Source organism: Lepus europaeus, chromosome 11 (genome assembly GCF_033115175.1).
Source record: "Lepus europaeus isolate LE1 chromosome 11, mLepTim1.pri, whole genome shotgun sequence".
NCBI classification, from domain to species: Eukaryota; Metazoa; Chordata; class Mammalia; order Lagomorpha; family Leporidae; genus Lepus; species Lepus europaeus.
This window is the reverse complement of record NC_084837.1, coordinates 518,174-536,943: the sequence shown is the minus strand read 5'-3', so window position 1 is coordinate 536,943 and position 18,770 is coordinate 518,174. Positions and strand designations below refer to the sequence as shown.

The 18,770-nt window shown below is 57.4% G+C and overlaps 1 protein-coding gene across 4 annotated transcripts in view; it reads right to left on the bottom strand.

Annotated features, from left to right (window-relative positions):
* Positions 1-18,770, bottom strand: part of NTRK3 (neurotrophic receptor tyrosine kinase 3) — a 262,599-nt gene that overhangs the window by 90,306 nt on the left and 153,523 nt on the right. For all 4 annotated transcript variants that reach the window (XM_062204530.1, XM_062204531.1, XM_062204532.1 and 1 more), the window contains one exon: positions 4,421-4,609. In XM_062204530.1, coding sequence (XP_062060514.1) covers positions 4,421-4,609 — 189 coding nt within the window. The remainder of the gene's footprint in view (positions 1-4,420; positions 4,610-18,770) is intronic.

Here is an 18,770-nt window from a genome sequence, read left to right as displayed (position 1 = left end):
CGCGGAGAAAGAGCCGTCCAGCCGTGCAGCCAGCACCTCGGGCGCACATCAGTGAGCCCGAGGCCGGCCGGGGAGGCTGCAGGCTGCGGTTCTGGGACAGTCAAAGCCTGGGAGACAGCGAGGTTGGTGGCCGCAAGGGGCTGCGGGGGCACAGGGAGGGTGGGGCCGGGCCGGCTGGTGTGCCGTCCGGGAGGTGGCACTGTGCCTCCCACGCCTCGGCGTCTTCTCTACCAAATGAGGCAGCAGTACCGACCGGGACCTCACAGGACAAGATGCAGCGGGCAGCCGGAAGCTGCTTCCTCCGCCCACGCCTCAGGACTTCCTGGGCCCCAGACGCCTGGCCCTTCCCTGGCCCCAGGCTGTGTTTTCTGAAGAAAGTTTATGCCACACAAAAGCCACCTGGCGAGAGCACGGAGCCAGGTCTGGGCTCAGGACACACCCACCTGAGAAGTGCTGAGAGGACCTGGGATTTGACCCCAAGTCCTCCAGGACGGCACGAGGTGCTGGCCTCATCCCCAGGGAGTGTGGAGGTGTGGGCTGGTGAGGTGGGGGCGGGGAGCTGGGAGCAGACGGCTCTGGGGTGGCCCCGAGCGGCAGGGGTGCCCTCCGGGTTTGGGAGACCAGGCAGGGACCCCAGGTTTCCAGAGCCCTCAGCAAACACTGAGCCCGCTCAGACCCAGCCGAGACTTCAGGCCCAACGGACAAGGTGACAGCACCTGGGGGGAGGGCAGGAGGGGACTGACCTGGGGGGGGGGGGGGGGGGGGAGATGTCCCATGGGAGAGACTGAGATGGCTGGGGCCTGGGAACAAAGGCCGAGGCTGACACAGAGGTCAGCACAAGGGGGACACAGGTGCCTCCCCCACGACCTCTACTTCCTCAACCAAGAGAACGGGGACCCACAGAGAACCCAGGCCTCACGGAGCCAGGAGCCCCCTCCCCACATACTAGCCTGCGGGAGGCCCAGCCCGGAGCTGGCCCAGGAGACTCAGTTTCCAAAGGCCCAACACTGCCACGGTTACCACTGGCCTTCTCCAAGTGACCCACCTGGACTGTTCTTCCAAGGGTCGCCTGGATATTTCAGCATCACTCAGAGGCCCCAAATTACCGACTTGAAAGTCAGCCTGCTAGAGCTGTGTCCCGGAGCCACCCGTGGCTGACTTGGCAGGGCCAGACCATGTGATGTCACAGGCCTTGTACGGCTTGTGGGCAGGACCCTGTGATGACCAGGACCTGGCCCGCGGGCTGTGCTGGACGGCAAGTCCTGTGTCCACAGCACATCTTCGCTCAGCTTCTCCCCAGCTGAGGGAAGGCCACATGCGTCCAGAATGACGACCGTGCCCAACAAGGCAGGGCACTTGTGGGGACACGGGGAGGGAACCCTGAACAGCCTGGTGGCCAGATGGAAGCCAGACAGGAAGTGAGGAGCAGAAGGGGCCAACAAACATGACCCTGGACCCCTGGCCGGGGCAGTGGATCCCAGCAGCCCCAGGTCCCTGTGGTTCTGTCCCACATCCCACGTCACCTGCTGTGAAATGGAATGAGAAGCTGCTGAGGGGTCCCAGGGACCCCACTTCCCATCACCCCCAAAGGAGACATCCGGCCCTGTCTTCAGCCCTGCAAATGCCCCCTGCTCATGAGCCCGCCAAGGCGCTCGTGGCTCGAGTCGGTCACGAGCATCACACCTCAGCCAGGGACGGGTCCTGGGCTGGCAAAGTCGTGGTCATCACACCGCCTCTCCCTGTCGGGGTCACAGATGGGCTGGCACAGGGAGAGACGCCACATCCAGCACCCGGAGCCTCCGGCTCCTGCCCCGCACGCGCTCGCTAAGACAAGGAGAGCTTCCAGCAACACGGGGAGGACCAAAGTCCCCCGCCTGGGGAGGGCCCTTCCCAACGTCAGGGGGAGCTGACAGAGCAGAGCCAGACCACAGCACCCACCTTCAAGTCTCTGCCACAAACCTGCCTCCCTCCAGGCACCAGCCCCATGCCGCCTCCAGCCATCCTGAGTCACCCCCAAGACTCCGGGCAGGGGCTTTCCCGGGGTGCGACGGCTCCCAGGTGTGCACTGGGCACCCACCAGGTCCCACAGCGCTCACCACGGCTGCCCACCTTCCAGGCACGCGTGCCCTAAAGGCCACGAGGACACATTACCCCACATGTGAGACGCAGCCACCCTCGGACCCTGTCCTGCACTGGGAGCCCAGAGCTGCCCACCCCCACGGATCCAGCCTCTGTGAATTCACCCACGGTCCCAATGTATGTGTAACCCCACAACCTACACTGCACCACTTCCAAGTCATTGGGGGGAGGCTCAGAGCGAGTGGCCCAGTGTGTGCCGCGCTGCCCTGCCTTCTTTGGTGTCTCAATGCGCCGGGCCCTGCCTTCTTTGGTGTCTCAATGCGCCGGGCCCTGCCTTCTTTGGTGTCTCAATGCCTGGCTTCCTTTCATTGGCAGCTAAAGCCTGCGTGCGCTCCTCTCCCACAGCTTGCTATTTTGAAAGTCTTATTTCAGCTCTCACTCTGCGAGCAAGCATGCCGTTCAAGGTCAATCCAGACCACAGGTTTCACGTTTCTGTGCTTTTTGCTGATGGTTCTCCTGCTGGAGACGCCCCAGCTCGTCTGCAGGTCTCCGGCACCCTAAGGGCTGTGATCCCAGACTTCACTGAGGCTGGAGCTCAGGGCGGAGGAACCTGCAGTAACTGAGGTGGGGAGTCTTCAAACAGAAGCCTGTGTGCAGCAGGGAGACGTACTGATTGGCTGGGATCCCAGCAAGGGGCTGCACTGATTGGCTGACCCTGCTGGGATCCCAGGCAACCGGGACTCGGCCCTGTATCTCCCCGGGAGCAAGGCTCGGGCTCACCATTCACCTCCACGACTGTAGAACGGAAAGACCTCGCGTTCAGCCGTGTGTCCCTGCCTGGGCAGACACCAAGGGCAGCCAGAACTCAGCAACACCAACCCTGGACGGGTCCCGGTCTGGGGCTGGCCCAGGACAGCCTTCCCGGCCAGCCCAGGAAGGAGCTGGGGCACAGGCACTGCCAGCACGTTGTCCCTGCTGCCACCTGGAGCAGGCACAGTTCTCCCGAGCCCAGCCCGGGGCCAGCACAAAGGCCAGGAAACCACTGACGCCCCCAGGAGGAGGCTGGGAAGGAAGTGATGACCTCATGCTGACCTGCGCCCAGCCCCTCCCACTGGGAAATCCCACCCCCACCTGCCACGAGAGACAAGCCGAGGGGAGCAGCACGGCGTCCGTGAGCTACACCAAGTGTGGCTCAGCCCAGGTGCCAGGCAAGATCAGAACCCTGAGCCGTGACGAGAATGCTCGGGGAGGCCTGGGTGGAGCGGGCAGCCCCCAGGCCCCCGGAGCCTCAGCGTTCCTGTCTACACGGTGAGGCCTGAACCCAGTGCCCCCTTCCAGCTCAGGGGACCCTGTCCTCCAGGGGCCTCAGCTCTCTTGGGCAGTCACATCCTGGGGCAAGAGCAAGGCAGGGGCAGGGGCAGGGGCAGAGGGAGTGAAAGGGGCAGGGGAGTCGGGGGCAGAGGAGGGGTAGGGACAATGGGAGGGGCAGAGGCAGTAGGAGAGGCAGCAGTGGGTGGGGCAGGGGAGGGGCAGGGGCAGTAGGAGAGGCAGCAGTGGGTGGGGCAGGGGAGGGGCAGGGGCAGTAGGAGGGGCAGCAGTGGGTGGGGCAGGGGCAGTAGGAGGGGCAGCAGTGGGTGGGGCAGGGGAGGGGCAGGGGCAGTAGGAGGGGCAGCAGTGGGTGGGGCAGGGGCAAGGAGAGGGGCATGCACTGATGTCCTTGGCCAACATGGAACTGCAGACAAGCACGAGGGGCCCTGCTGGGTGGAGGCCCCTTGAGCTGAGAGGGGACCTGGCAGGAGCAGCAGAGATAGAAGCAAAGGGCGTGGAACCAAGCAGGGGTGGACGACGGGGACGAGCAGGTGCCCCGAGCCCTGTGGTCTGTGTGGGCCAGGTGTGGCTCCCTGGTGCCTGCACTGTGACCCCACGCTCAGCGCGAGCACAGCCGGGACCCTCGGGGCAGCCAGGGCGACGTGTCCACTCAGAGGCCGCATGTCAGTCGTTCCCTTCCCCTCTCACAGAGGCCGGGTGGGGGTTCTGGGCATCGGGCGCTGGACAGGTGAGCTCTACAGAGGGACTGGCCTCATTCGCTTGTGCCCTGCCTCAACAGGACCCGGGGAGCTGGGTGAAGAGGAGCCGGAGGCAGACCTGCAGCCTCCCCCGCCCCACGCAGGCCCTGCCCTGGGCTCTCCTCGCGCTGCTGGTCTCAGGTTCTGAGATAAGTGGGGGTTCTCACGGAGATGGGGCTGGCGGGTAGCAGTCAGCCCGGCAGTTTCTGGAATCCCAGCTACGTGGTCTGCGGCCACACCCCTCCCCCGTGGGGCAGCACCGTCCCAGGACTTACACGTGTCTGGCTTGTGGCAGCTGTGGCCCTGGCGGAAGTACTGAGGGTTCTCGATGACGGGGATGCGGGCCATGCCGATGACCACGGTGTCGGGCCCCGCGTCCAGCGCCGAGGGGGTGGTGAGGCCATGGTTGATGTGGTGCAGGGGGCTGGCCGAGTCCTCCTCGCCGCTGATGACAGCCACGGGACCTGCACAGCCGTGAGACACACAGGACCCAGTGAGGCCACCTCACTTTCTGCAAGAACAAGACCTGTTTAGTGTCCCCCAGACGTCTGAGTCCTGAACCCAGAGAACCACCCCTAAATTTCCTTTCTTGAAAAGTACCCCAAGCATGCAAACAGCTGCAAAATAAATAAAAACAATGATGACACTAATTAGTCTCACGTCCTCCCAAATCCAGATTGGCTGGAAATAACACGTTTTACCACGGCTCTGCTCCTGTAGCAGCAACAGGACCGAAACAACCAAGGGCCCAGCAGGGCTTTGCCTCCTGCACTCGAAGACCCCACAGGCTCTGCTCAGCCCCCCGAGGGGTGGCCCTGCAGCCAGGGTCTGCCAGCAGCCGTCAGATCCGCACCAGGGGGTGACACTGCCTTGCTGGGCCCCAACTAAGGCCCCCGTGCACAGGGAGATCAGCTCCTCGTGGGCCTGACCTGTCCTGAGCCCCATCAACAAGCCACAGCCACCAGGATGTCACCACTGCCTGCTGGCCGTGCGGTCGGCAGCTCCACTCCGGAGCTGTCCAGGGCCCCCGTGGCCTCCAAGAGCACCATGCAGGGCACCACTAACCCCACAGAAGAAAGCCGGGGAGACGGCCTGACGGGCGACGACTCTGCTCCGTGACGTGGTCCTCCCAGACCGAGTGAGCCACCTGTGACCTCCTACGACCACCATCCCCGGACAAAACGACTGCTGCAACCTGGCTTTGTGGCCCGAACGATATTCCCACTGCAGAAACCACTAGGTCTTCCTGACGTTTATGGAGAGAATATTTCTCCTCCAACGCAGGACGAAGCACCAGTGAGGCAGAACTAAACAGGAGCTGTGCAGGTGACACCAGCACCCGGTCAGCGCAGACAGGCTGAGCCCACCCGTGACGAATGGCATCCACGACCGGGGGCCATGGGGAAGGCCCACGATACTTGGTAAACTTTCTCAAAGGCTCCACGGCGACTGGCCAAGGAAAGGGAAGACCATCCGCTTCCCCCATCCCCTCCTAACCCACAGGGACGGAGAGCTGAGGACACACGGCATCGGCCTAAGGAGCCACTTGTGCCCGGCAGCCCTGGTCCTGAAGTGACTGGACGGGCAGCAGGCTGCAGGGAGACGGCCGGCTGGGGACAGGCACCACCTCATCCACAAGGGCCCAGCAGATTTCCCAGGGCTGGGGCGAGGCGGCAGGCAGACCCCACCACCCCCTGGGAGACGAGAGAAGGCTGCTCGGGAGACTGTCGCAGAAACTCCCAGACCCCGACATCTGGGTCCCCTGCTGATCACGCAAGTCCACAGCTGCCCTGCTGCCGTGGGCCTGTGCCCAGCAGTGTCAGCTCTCACCCCTGCTGCCACCCAGGCAGTGCCACCAGGACCAGGCCCTGCCCCTGCCGTCACACCCACCTGACCCACCAGGACGGAGGCCCAGTGCTTCCAGTGCCAGCAGCCCCCTGGGACCCACCCACTGGGGTGAGCACCAGCACCCACGGCAGAAGGTGGGTGCAGGACAGCGTCGAACTGGAACTGCAGCCAGAGCGGCCTCTGACGCCGCTCCTGACTCCAGCTTCCTGCTCACGGACACCTGGGAGGCGGCAGGCGAGGGCTCAGATGCTCGAGCTCCTGACCCATGGGAGACTCAGGTGCAGTCCAGGCTCCTGGCTTTGACCTGGCCTGGCCTGGCTGTCTGGGCATTTGGGGAGTTAACCGGGAAATGGGAGTTTGATCTCTCTCTCTCTCTCTCTCTCTCTCTCTCTTTCAAATAGATTATTGTTTCTTCTTTCACAGGTTGCCAGTAATAGTTTGTTTTGTTTTAATTTATTTTTTTAAGGATTTATTTATTTATTTGAAAGGCAGAGTTACAGAGAGGCAGAGGCAGAGAGACAGGTCTTCCATCTGCTGGTTCACTCCCCAAATGGCCACCAGAGCTGGGCTGATCCCAAGCCAGGAGCCAGGAGCTTCCTCCGGTCTCCCATGCAGGTGCAGGCCCAAGGACTTGGGCCATCTTCCACTGCTTTCCCAGGCCATAGCAGAGAGCTGGATGTGGTACAGGCAGGCAGATAGGATTAAATCGATTGGACTCACGAGCTGGAGACCACACCTCCACCCTGCCCCTGTGTGATCTCACGACCCTACCTGACCCCACCCGGACGCCCACCTGCAATCAGACTATGCACCCACTCCCCTTTGGAAGTGAATAAAAGGCTCAGAGCACCTGGGCCCTCTCTCGTTCTCCCCACACCTCTCGGCGTGGGTGCCTTTAGGTTGTCCCTGCTGCCTGCTCGCCCGCGCGGCCCACGTGCTCACCCCTGGCAGCTCAGGTCTGCTCGCTGGAAAAGCCTGGTGAACATCCAAGCTCCTTCTCTTACAAAGCCCTCATTTTCCTGTGTATTTCTCTCGCTAGATCAGTGTTAAACCACACCAAGTTGCCTGTTTCATTTATAAGCTGCCAATATTTAGAATTCTTATCTAACTATATAGCAAGAACTCTTAAAATAGTAATCTTAAAATAATTAATAAAATTTGAGTAAAGGTCCCCAATATCAGATGGGAAGTGGAACGGCCTGGACTCAAACCGGCACCCACATGGGATGCCAACAGTGTAGGCGGCAGCTTCACCTGCTAGGCCACAGTGCCGGCCCCCAAATAATTTAAAAAAATAATTTTAAAAATTCACTAGGTTTCTAGCTCCTGGCTTGAGCCTGGCTCAGCTCCAGCTGTTACAGGAATTTTAAGAATGAAGCAGAGGATGGTAGATCTCTCTCCGTCTGACCGTCTCCGTCTCTGTTTCAAGTACAGTCAAATGAACAAATGAAAGTACAGTTCAAATCCTCAGCAGAAGCAATAGAAACACCTGGGCTTGGAGGCTACGACATGTCCCAGCCAGATGAAAAGGCAACGAGAATGACGACAGCCTCAGGGGCCTGTGGGACACTCCAACGACGGAACATTCAGACGCGCGGGCGTCCAGAGGGGAAGAGAATCCCCACCTAGGAAACGGTGTGGACCCCGGGTACCTGAGGCCCACAGAGCCCCAAATAGACACAACCAGGCTGTGAGAACACAAACTTCCGGAGGAGCCACACCCACAGGAAGCTCTGAGACAGACGGAGAAGGGGCCCCATTGAACACAGCAGCGTTCTCACCAGAAACCTGCAGGCAGGTGGGAACGGAATGGCCTGCACCAATTCTAAAACAGAGAACCAAGAGGCAAAGCGAATGACCCCACAACAAAGTAGAAATGAAGATGTTCCAAGACAAGCAACAGCTGCAGAACTGTCACCACCAGACCTGCCTCACCAAAAATGCTCCAGGGTGTGCAACGAAAGCTGACGAGAGATAATGTCGCAGAGCCTAGAGGAGTAGTCACATGACAGGGAAACGGAAGAGAGCCCAACCCACTCACCCAGGTGAAACAGTGGACTCACCACCGACAGAGAAACATCTGCAACAGGACGGAGCCTTCACCTGCCAACAGCAACCTGGGCTGACAACGGGCTAAATCCACCAATTCAAAGACAGACCAGGGGCTGGCGCTATGACGTACCGGATAAAGCCACTACCTGCAGATCCCAAATGGGCACCAGTTCAAGTCCTGGCTGCTCCACTTCTGATCCAGATCTCTGCTATGACCTGGGAAAGCAGTAGAAGATGGCCCAAGTCCTTGGGCCCCTGCACCGCGTGGGAGACCATGAAGAAGCTCCTGGCTCCCAGATCCTGGCTTCCGCTAGGCACAGCTCTGGCCACTGTGGCCAATTGGGCAGTGAGCCAGCAGGTGTAGAATCTCTCTCTCTCTCTCTCTGCCTCTCCTTCTCTCTGTGTGTAACTCTTTCAAATAAATAAATAAATAAATTTAAAAAGGAAAAACACAGACTGGATGAACAGAATTTAAAAAAAGACCCAGTACTGGGATGCATACAGAAACAGCTCCCTGGTGAAGACGGGCTGAGAGAAAGGATGCAAAGGGAGGCTGTCACAGCAAAACCCACAGCACAGAGGGTCGCTGCAGAATAGGGGCCGATCTGACAGGAAGATGCAACGGTTCCAAGTGTGCACACACCTAGGGAGGGCCAGAGCACCCGATGTCACACAACAAGCATTGGATCCACAGGCAGAGGTAGGCTCCCATCCAACAACGCCCCATGTTCATCAGAGACACAGCAGAGTTAAACTGGGCTGCAGGACACACATTTCCCCCCTTGGTACCTGGAACATTCTTAGGAGAGGCCACACATTGCACCACGACACACTCACAACACATTCGAAAACATCAAAGTTATAACATGTACCTTTCCGACCACAACAACATAACATCAGACATCCACAACAGCAAACAAGAAATTTTAGGAATTAGACAAAATTATGGAAATTGAACAACATGCTTGTGAATAAAAAATTTAAAAATTTCTTAAATAAAAATGGGGCCGGCACTGAGGCACAGGGGGTAAATCTGCCGCCTGCAGTGCCATCATCTCCTATGGGTGCCATTCAAGTCCCGGCTGCTCCTCTTCCAGTCAGCTCTCTGCTATGGCCTGGGAAAGCAGTGGAGGATGGCCCAGGTCCTTGGGCCCCTGCACCCATGTGGGAGACCCGGAGGAAGCTCCTGGCTCCTGGCTTCAGATCAGCTCAGCTCTGGTCTTTGTGGCCATCTTGGGAGTGAACCATCAGATGGAAGACCTCTCCTCCCGCCACACTCTCTGCCTCTGTAACTCTGACTTTCAAATAAATAACCTTTAATAAAAATGGAAACCCAGCACACCAAAACCTTTGGGTTACAGCAAAAGCAGCACTAAACTATATAGTAACACACACTTACATAAAAAATAGATTTCAAATACATAACCTAATGATGCATCCAGGGACCCAGAAAAGCAGGAATAAACTAAACCTAAAACTAGCAAAAGGAAAGAATTTACAAAGATCAGAGCAGAAGCAAAAAATACAAAAGATCAATGAAATGAGGTTTGTTTTCTGAAAATTTAAATGAAATCGGTCAACCTTTAGCTTGATTACTCAAGGAAAAAAAGATAAATAAAATGAGAAATGAGAAAAGGAGAGATTAAACTGACACAACAGAAATATAAGGAAGCCCTGGGGACTATGCAGAACAACTAGACAGCGGCAGATCAGGTAAATGTCCGGACACAGAGGCCCTACCAGACTCAAGCACGCAAACAGGAAACCTGAACAGAGCAGCAGGAAGCAGGAATCCGAAGGCTCCCAACAAGGAAGGGCCCAGGGCCCGATGCCGCACCGCTGAATTCTACCAACATCGTAAGGGAGAAGTGACACCAGCTGTTCTCAGGCTATTCCAAAACTGGAAGGGAGGGAATTCTTCCATACTCGTGTGCTAAGGCGAGCCTTATCCAAACCACACACAGACACGACAATGACAACAACAAAACCATAGACCAATATCCCTGATGAACACAGATGCAAAAATGCTCAACAAAATACTAGCAAATGCAGCCCAACAGCACGTCAACAGGCCATTCACCATGGTTAGGCAGGATTTATCCCAGGGATGAAACAATGCCCAGTGTGTGCGAATCAGCACACAGGATAGATCGCGTCAACAAATGAAGCAAAAGTCACATGACTGCCCAGCAGGTGCAGAGAACTCAACATCTACCCGGAATCCAGACTCCGAATACGCCAGGCATACAGGGGTTCCCCCAGCACAGCCAGGGCGGGCATGCCAGGCCGAGGCTTCCTCCAAGTTCTGGAACCACAAGGAATGTCCACTGTCATCACTCTCATTCAAATGAAGCACTTGAAGTCTTAGCCAGGGAAGTGAGAAAAAAGAAAAAAAAAAAAAACATTCAAATAGGAAAGGAGGAAGTCAAACTGTCATTTTTTGCAGATAGAGATATTTTCTATATAGATAGAAAAATCTAAAGACTCCACCAAAAACTATCATAACTTAAGATTCAGTAAAATTACAGGATACAAAATTAACACACAAAAATCAGTATTTCTACATACCACTAAAAAACTTACAGAGATAGAAATCATAAGTGCAGTCAGTCTTACAGTAACTACCAAAAAGTGCCCAGTAACACAATGAAACAGAGATGTGAAAGCAGCCGGTGTTGAGAATTAGTTGAAGATGACACATCCATTAGAGGAAAGCTGTCTCCCGTCCACGGATTAGAAGATACAACACTGCTAAAATGTCCGTTCCACCCAAGGCAATTTACAGATTCAAAATCTTCATTAAAACATGAATGGCATTCTTCCTAGAGTTAGAGAAAACCACCCTAAAATTCATATGAAAGCACTAAGTATCCTGAATTGCCCAAGCAAACTTTTCAAAATATTATTTATTTACTTCCTTATTTGAGAGACAGAGGGAGAGGGGGAAGAGAGAGGGGGAGGAAGGGAGGGAGGGGGGAGAGCAAGGGAGGGAGGAGGCACAGGAGAGAGGGAAGGAGCTGCAGAAATAGACAGATATTCTTCTGACATCTGGTTCCCTCCTCACATGTCCCCAGCAGCTGGGTGTGGGCTGGGCTGAGGCCAGGTTCTCCCATGTGCGTGGCAGGGACCCACATACTTCAGCCATCTTCCACTGCTTTCCCAGGTGTATTATCAGGGAACTGGATTAGAGCAGAGCAGCCAGAACTCAAACAAGCTCTCTGACATGGAATGCCAGGAGCATAAGTGGCCCCGCAACCCACACAGGTGTCACAACCCAACCCCAACCTAAGCAATCTTGAACAAAAAGAAGAAACTGGAAGCATTAAAATACCAGATTTCAAGATGCTCCCCAGGGTTAGTACCACCACCAAAACAGCACAGGGCTGCTGGAATGACCGAAACAGCATAAAAAACAGACACACAGACCAACAGAACGGAACAGAACAGAATAGAGAGCCCAAAGATAAACCACAGCTCTGTGCCAACTAGGTCTCTATAAAAGGTACAAACAAAATTGGAGAAAGAACAAGGTTGTGAATAAATTGTGCTGGGAAAACAGGATTTCCTTATGCAGAAACGTAACCCCTACCGCTCACCCTATACAAAAAGTCAACTCAGTGGATCAGAGCCCTGAAGGACCACTTGACACTATGAAACTACTGCAAGAAAACAGAGCCGGCCCTCGGAGACACCAGCACAGGCCCTGGCTCTTCAGTAAGAGCCCAGAAGCAGAACTGGACAAGGGGAGTCCACCAAAGTTGTGCACCACAAGGCTACAACCAACAGGGTGAAGACACAGTGACAACATGGCAGAAGACATCTCAAACCACTCACATAACACAGGATTAACGTCAGAACAAGGGACTCAAAAAACCCAGTAACCAAAACAAAATCCAGTTTCCCACTCCAACTTTCTGGGAGCCGGGAGGTGACAGCCCAGTTAGGGCCGGGCCGCCCAGCCGCGTGGAAGACCTGAATGGTGTTCTGAGCTCCCGGCTCCTCCATGGCCCAGGCCCGGCTGTTGCCGACATTTGCAGACCAAAATGGGAGATGAGAGACCCGTCAGCCTTTTAAATACATTTCTGAAAAGGAAAAAACACGGGGCAGATGATCTGGGTACCACTTCTCAAAAGAAAAATCCCAGTGTCTAAGAAACACATGAAATGTCGTTCAGCATCATCCTCCCCGCCCCGGGAAACCGCATCCCACCCAGAGAGGACGCTGTCACTAAGACGGCGAAAGACAGCGAATGCCACCGGAGGTGCAGCCTCGTGCAGAAGAGCGAGCCCTGCTGAGGGTAGGCTCCAGGTGTTGCTGCCCGAAGGCTGACTCGTCTCTGCCTAAGAACGGATGGCACGCAGCCCAGGAGTCAGTACGGCCGTGCTCCGCAGCAGAGGGTCTGAGTCCCGGCTCTGGCTTCTGGCTCCAGCTTCCTGTGAATGCAGACCCAGGGAGGCAGCAGGGACGGCTCAGCTCGGGTTCCTGCCACCAATGTGAGACCCTGCACAGAGTCCCGGCTCACAGCTTCGGCCCTGGCCCTGGCCAATCTGGTCATGTCAGGAATTCAGGGAATGATCAATGAGGGGAGATGTTTTCTCCGTGTCTCTCTGAGAGAGCAGGCAGCAAGCAGTGTTTCCCCCTTCATCTCCATCTGCAGGGAATGAAGTCGGCCTCTGCGGGATGGAGCTGCCCCCCCCCCCCCCGTGCTCGGTGTAGCGCTGCTCAGGACGCCTGTGACACGGAACCACGCTCGGTGTCTACCACAGATAACGGGGCAAGCATACGTGGCAAAGACACACAGAGAGAGAGAGAGTCCTGCTCAGCCGTAAGAAGGGTGAAATCCTGCGCTGGCGGCAAATCGGATGGAACTGGGGGACAGCATGTCAAATGAAACAAGAAACACAAATAGCACAGGTTCTCCCTCCTGTGTGGAAGCTGAGGAGCGGATCTGATGACAACAGTGGTTACAGAGGGGGGCAGGTGGACAGCAGGCAGCGAATCGTGACCAAGCGCGAGGGACACCCTGGTGCTCAGCAGCGTCACCTGCTCACAGTCAGCAGACAGACAGGAGGTCAGGGACAGCAGAGGCACGAGCCGGGGGTGGGGGGACACTCGTTACTCCAACTTCATCCACACACATGCAGCCACTGCAGTCACTGCACCTACACACGCGCAGTGTCACACACGCGTACTGTCATGTGCAGTGTCACACACGCGCACTGTCACACACGTGTACTGTCACACACGTGTACTGTCACACACGCGTACTGTCACACGCACGCACTGTCACACACGCGCACTGTCACACACGCGCACTGTCACACACGTGTACTGTCACACACGCGCACTGCCACACATGTGTACTGTCACACACGCGTACTGCCACACACGCATACTGTCACACACGTGTACTGTCACACACGCGCACTGCCACACATGTGTACTGTCACACACGCGCACTGTCACACACGTGTACTGTCACACATGTGTACTGTCACACACGCGTACTGTCACACACGCGCACTGTCACACGCACGCACTGTCACACGTGCACACTTTCACACACACGCACTGTCACACATGTGTACTGTCACACACGTGTACTGTCACACATGCGCACTGTCACACACGTGTACTGTCACATGCACGCACTGTCACACACGCGCACTGTCACACACGCGTACTGTCACACACGCGCACTGTCACACACATGTACTGTCACACACGTGCACTGTCACACATGCGTACTGTCACACACGCGCACTGTCACACACGTGTACTGTCACACACGCACAGTGTCACACACGTGTACTGTCACACACGTGTACTGTCACACACACGCACTGTCACACACGCGCACTGTCACACACGCGCACTGTCGCTCAGTGTTAGCAAAATGAATCTCACATCTGAGGTGGCCTAACGGGAGCCGACCCAATGTGGTCACTCATACTGCACGCAGGTGCATCCAGCCGTCCACCCCGTCACGTGAGTATGCACGACTAAAACGAAGAGGACTGTGGGTGGTGGGCTGACAGAGGCAGGACAGCCAACACTGGACGCCACCCCTCCCTCCCACTCTCAGCGCCGCGGGACACGAGCCAGCACCGTGACAGGAAGAGGACAGACGTTTGGAAAAGACAAAATGTCTCTGCATCTGTTCCCGTAAGTCCACAGTGAGTGGTCAGCAAAACTTGCTGAGCCCTTGAGATCTAAGCCACGTCCACCAGGGCAAGAGCCACAGGAGGAAGGGTGCTGCCATGGAGAGCAACGGGGCCGCCCAGGAAGACATCATAGAGAGGAAGGAGGCGGCCGGACCTGGGGCCTCGGAGCCCTGCTGACCCCGGCACAGGTGCTGGAAATGAGAAGCCCAGGAGACCCAGGGAGGGCGTTTCCTGGGCGTTTCTTGTCCCTGCCACCCCATGGGGCACCTGGATTGAGTTCTCCACCTGGCCTGGCTCTGGCTGCTGAGGGCGTTTGGGAAGTAAACCATGGATGAGAGATCTCAGTCTCTCTCTTGCCCTCTCCTTTCAGTCATTCCATGTTGGTCCTTTCAGTAATAAATAACTAAATACCATCCCCTCTCTTCCTCCACCTCTGGCTTACAAACATGCGCATCTCTCAGAAACCTGTCCCCGAGAAGAGCCAGGCATGGCCTGGCCAGGCCAACAAGCCCAGGGCTTCTCCAGGTCCCGAAGCGCAGCTCAGGCCCCAGGACACGGGGACCCCTGAGGTTTGTACAGAGGGAAGGGCATGGAAAACCAGCACGCAGCAACCCTTCTGGATGCGGCCGCCTGGCTGAGCAGTGGGCTTCATGGCTCTCGCTGGATCTCAGGGGCAAACCGACCTCACACACGTGGAGACAGCTCTGCTCTCCAGAAGCCACGGGGCCAGAAGTGCCACAGCCCGTGCTTGAAGCCGCCTGACAGCCTCCAAGTTCGTCCTCTCCCCACCACACAACCCGTGTCCTCGGCAGTGGGCAGGCGCCAGGTCTCCTTCACGCACACGGACAGCCTTCTGGGAGCACAGGCGCCTGCGTCAGAAGCGGCAGGGCGGCCCCCATGCTGGGAGGGGTGCACCACCCAGGGCTTCTCGGCAGGACCAGCCCATCCGAGACAACGTCAAGGCAGCTACGTTCCAACATCCACGGCCAAAGATGTGCAATCCCAGGGACAGAAGCCACGCATTTCTAGACGCCTTCCCTCAGCTTTGGGAGGGTGGGAGGTGGGGGCAACCCCCCACCACCACCGTCAGAAGACAACCTGAGCCCACGGCTGCTGCCAACCGTAGAGGACGGCCACTCCCAGTACCTGCTGAGGTCAGGCAGCTCCTGCCACTCCCTTGGGAAGCCAGATGAGGGGTGAGGTGGCCGCTGCATAGGGAGACCCACAGTGCCATGTGCATGGTCGCTGTCCCCTGGCAGGTGTAAGCCTGAGGCAGGCCCCAGCCCATGCCAGATGCACAGGGCTGGGAGTGTGTCCTGCTGACCGCAGCGCTCGGTGCCATCACCCTGTCTCCGCAGCGGACAATGCCACTTGATCTGATTCACAGAGTTCACACCATACGCCCAGCATCCTCAACAAATCCCACCAAGCCTCGGGGAGAAGATAAGCCTTGTCCTCCCCACCACACTCATCTTAAGGTGTCTCCCACACCCTCGGCCCCAGGGCCACACCCACACAAATGGAGCCAGGGAAGAAAGAACCAAACCCGGGCGGGTGCTGCTTTGTTTTGCCAGGACGAAGCCAACCAGCTGAGCTCCGGGTTCAGAAAATGAGTTCTGAAAACCTGAAGCCAACGCTGAAAAGCCCCTGATGGCGACAGCTTTGCACCCACCTGACCAGGAGCAGGGGCCCATGTGGCCTCCGTGATAGCAACAGCAGCACAAGAGCCCAGCGTGCTTGGAGGAGCCCCTCTGAGTGGCTCAGGATAGGGCCTGGTCCCCAGAGGCTACCAAACAAATCAACTTCTCAATTTTTATTGGCAGGTGGAGGGCAGAGGCCAAGTGAGCATGGGCTGTGGCCCAAGCACACCTGGGACAGTCACCACCTCCCGCGCAGGGACAGCTCCCCGGTCCCCACCCTGGCCTCCTGCGGCTTCCAGGGGATGCTGCCCTGGTGACCTCCAGGGCACGATAAGGTCCTGCAGGCTGCCCGACAGGCACAGAGTCCTCACTCCCCCCCTCTGCCTGAACTGTTTCCGAGAGAGCAGCTTCTTTCTCTGACTCAAGCTCCTGCCAGCCTCTCCCAGGAACCAAAGCTGCTGTGCACGCCTGGCACCACATGTGGCCGAGACACTGCACACCTGGCACCACACGTGGCCCAGAGACACTGCGCGCCTGGCACCACACGTGGCCCGGAGACACTGCGCGCCTGGCACCACACGTGGCCCGGAGACACTGCGTGCCTGGCACCACACGTGGCCCAGAGACACTGCGCGCCTGGCACCACACGTGGCCCAGAGACACTGCGCGCCTGGCACCACACGTGGCCCAGAGACACTGCGCGCCTGGCACCACACGTGGCCCAGAGACACTGCGCGCCTGGCACCACACGTGGCCCAGAGACACTGCGCGCCTGGCACCACACGTGGCCCAGAGACACTGCGCGCCTGGCACCACACGTGGCCCAGAGACATTGCGCGCCTGGCACCACACGTGGCCCAGAGACACTGCATGCTGACTGAAAACCATGCTGTTCATCTGCCAGCCAAGGACACTGGGGGGCAGGTGGAGGCCAGGTGGATTCTGAGCCCCTGGCACCCCTCAGCTGCCTCCTCTTCAGGAACACCCCTGGATAGAGCCCCTCACCTGTCTGCAGGTGCAGATACAGCCACTGAAGCTTCTATAACATGCACAGTGACACCAGACAGCACAGTGACACCAGGCTGCACAGTGACACCAGACTGCACAGTGACACCAGACAGCACAGTAACACCAGGCTGCACAGTGACACCAGGCTACACAGTGACACCAGGCTGCATAGACACACCAGGCTACACAGTGACACCAGACAGCACAGTGACACCAGGCTGCACAGCGACACCAGGCTACACAGTGACACCAGGTTATACAGTGACACCAGACTGCACAGTGACACCAGGCTACACAGTGACACCAGACTGCACAGTGACACCAGGTTATACAGTGACACCAGGTTATACAGTGACACCAGGCTACACAGTGACACCAGGCTGCACAGTGACACCAGGCTACACAGTGACACTGGGCTATACAGTGACACCGGGTTATACAGTCACACCAGGCTACACAGTGACACCAGGCTGCACAGTGACACCAGACTGCACAGTGACACCAGGCTACACAGTGACACCAGGCTGCATAGACACACCAGGCTACACAGTGACACCAGGCTGCACAGTGACACCAGGTTATACAGTGACACCAGGCTGCACAGTGACACCAGACAGCACAGTGACACCAGGCTGCATAGACACACCAGGCTGCACAGTGACACCAGGCTACACAGTGACACCAGGCTGCACAGTGACACCAGGTTATACAGTGACACCAGGCTGCACAGTGACACCAGGCTGCACAGTGACACCAGGCTGCACAGTGACACTGGGCTATACAGTGACACTGGGCTATACAGTCATACCAGGCTGCACAGTGACACCAGGCTGCACAGTAACACCAGATTGCACAGTGACACCAGGCTGCATAGACACACCAGGCTACACAGTGACACCAGGCTGCACAGTGACACCAGGCTGCACAGTGACACTGGGCTATACAGTCATACCAGGCTGCACAGTGACACCAGGCTACACAGTGACACCAGGCTACACAGTGACACCAGGCTGCATAGACACACCAGGCTGTAGTCACACCAGACTGCACAGTGACACCAGGCTGCACCAGGCTGTCCCAGCACTGCACTCCTGATGAGGATCAGCCAGTCTCCTTTCCACTCCGATCACTGTGCCCTAGAGATTCATTTCTAAGGGAGCCAGATTCCTTCAGGAGCAAAGCACATGCCATCTCTAGGGAGCCTGGGAGCCAGAATCCCGGGCACAGGGTTGTAGCCATGACAAGTAGTTCACAGGCACAAGGACAGCTGGCGGCCAGAGTGACAACACTGCCTCCCAGGACTCAGCTCCACTGGGACCGGAACACACAGGCACCACCTTGCAGCTGCACACGTCTGGTGTTCTGTGCCCATGAAAGAGATCAGAGCTCAAGTCTCGACGTGTCTGACTCCAGCTCCAGCCGCTGTACCAGTGTCCAGTGTCCAGCAGGCCCCAGGGACCTCTGCAGAGGCCCACCCACGAGCTCACTGCTTTGTGACCCCTGCAGGACGAGGTATGGACACCCTCCCAGCAGGGCTGCCGCTGTCTCCTGGGCCAGCACCCAGGCTGGGCCACACAGGGGCGTGTGACCCTGCCCCAAGGCTAGGGCACCTCCACACAGACTTCCTGTGAAGGTTTACCTCTAGAAGTTAACCCATCAGCCAGATCTATGGTTCCCATTGAAAATCACACGCTTGGGGAACCAGAGAAATCCCACGTGTGCCTGAAGCCACCCTGAATGGGCGTCCTGGGGCCAACACTAGTGCCCCTTGCTCACTTCCTCTGTGTTCAGGGGTCTCCAGCTCAGAAGTCCAACGGGGCGAGGAATCCATCTACCTGTGAGTTTCCCTGAGCCCCTCCTAAGCTGCCTCTCACGGGCCAGGAAATTAGAGCATACACATCGTCCACCCCCAG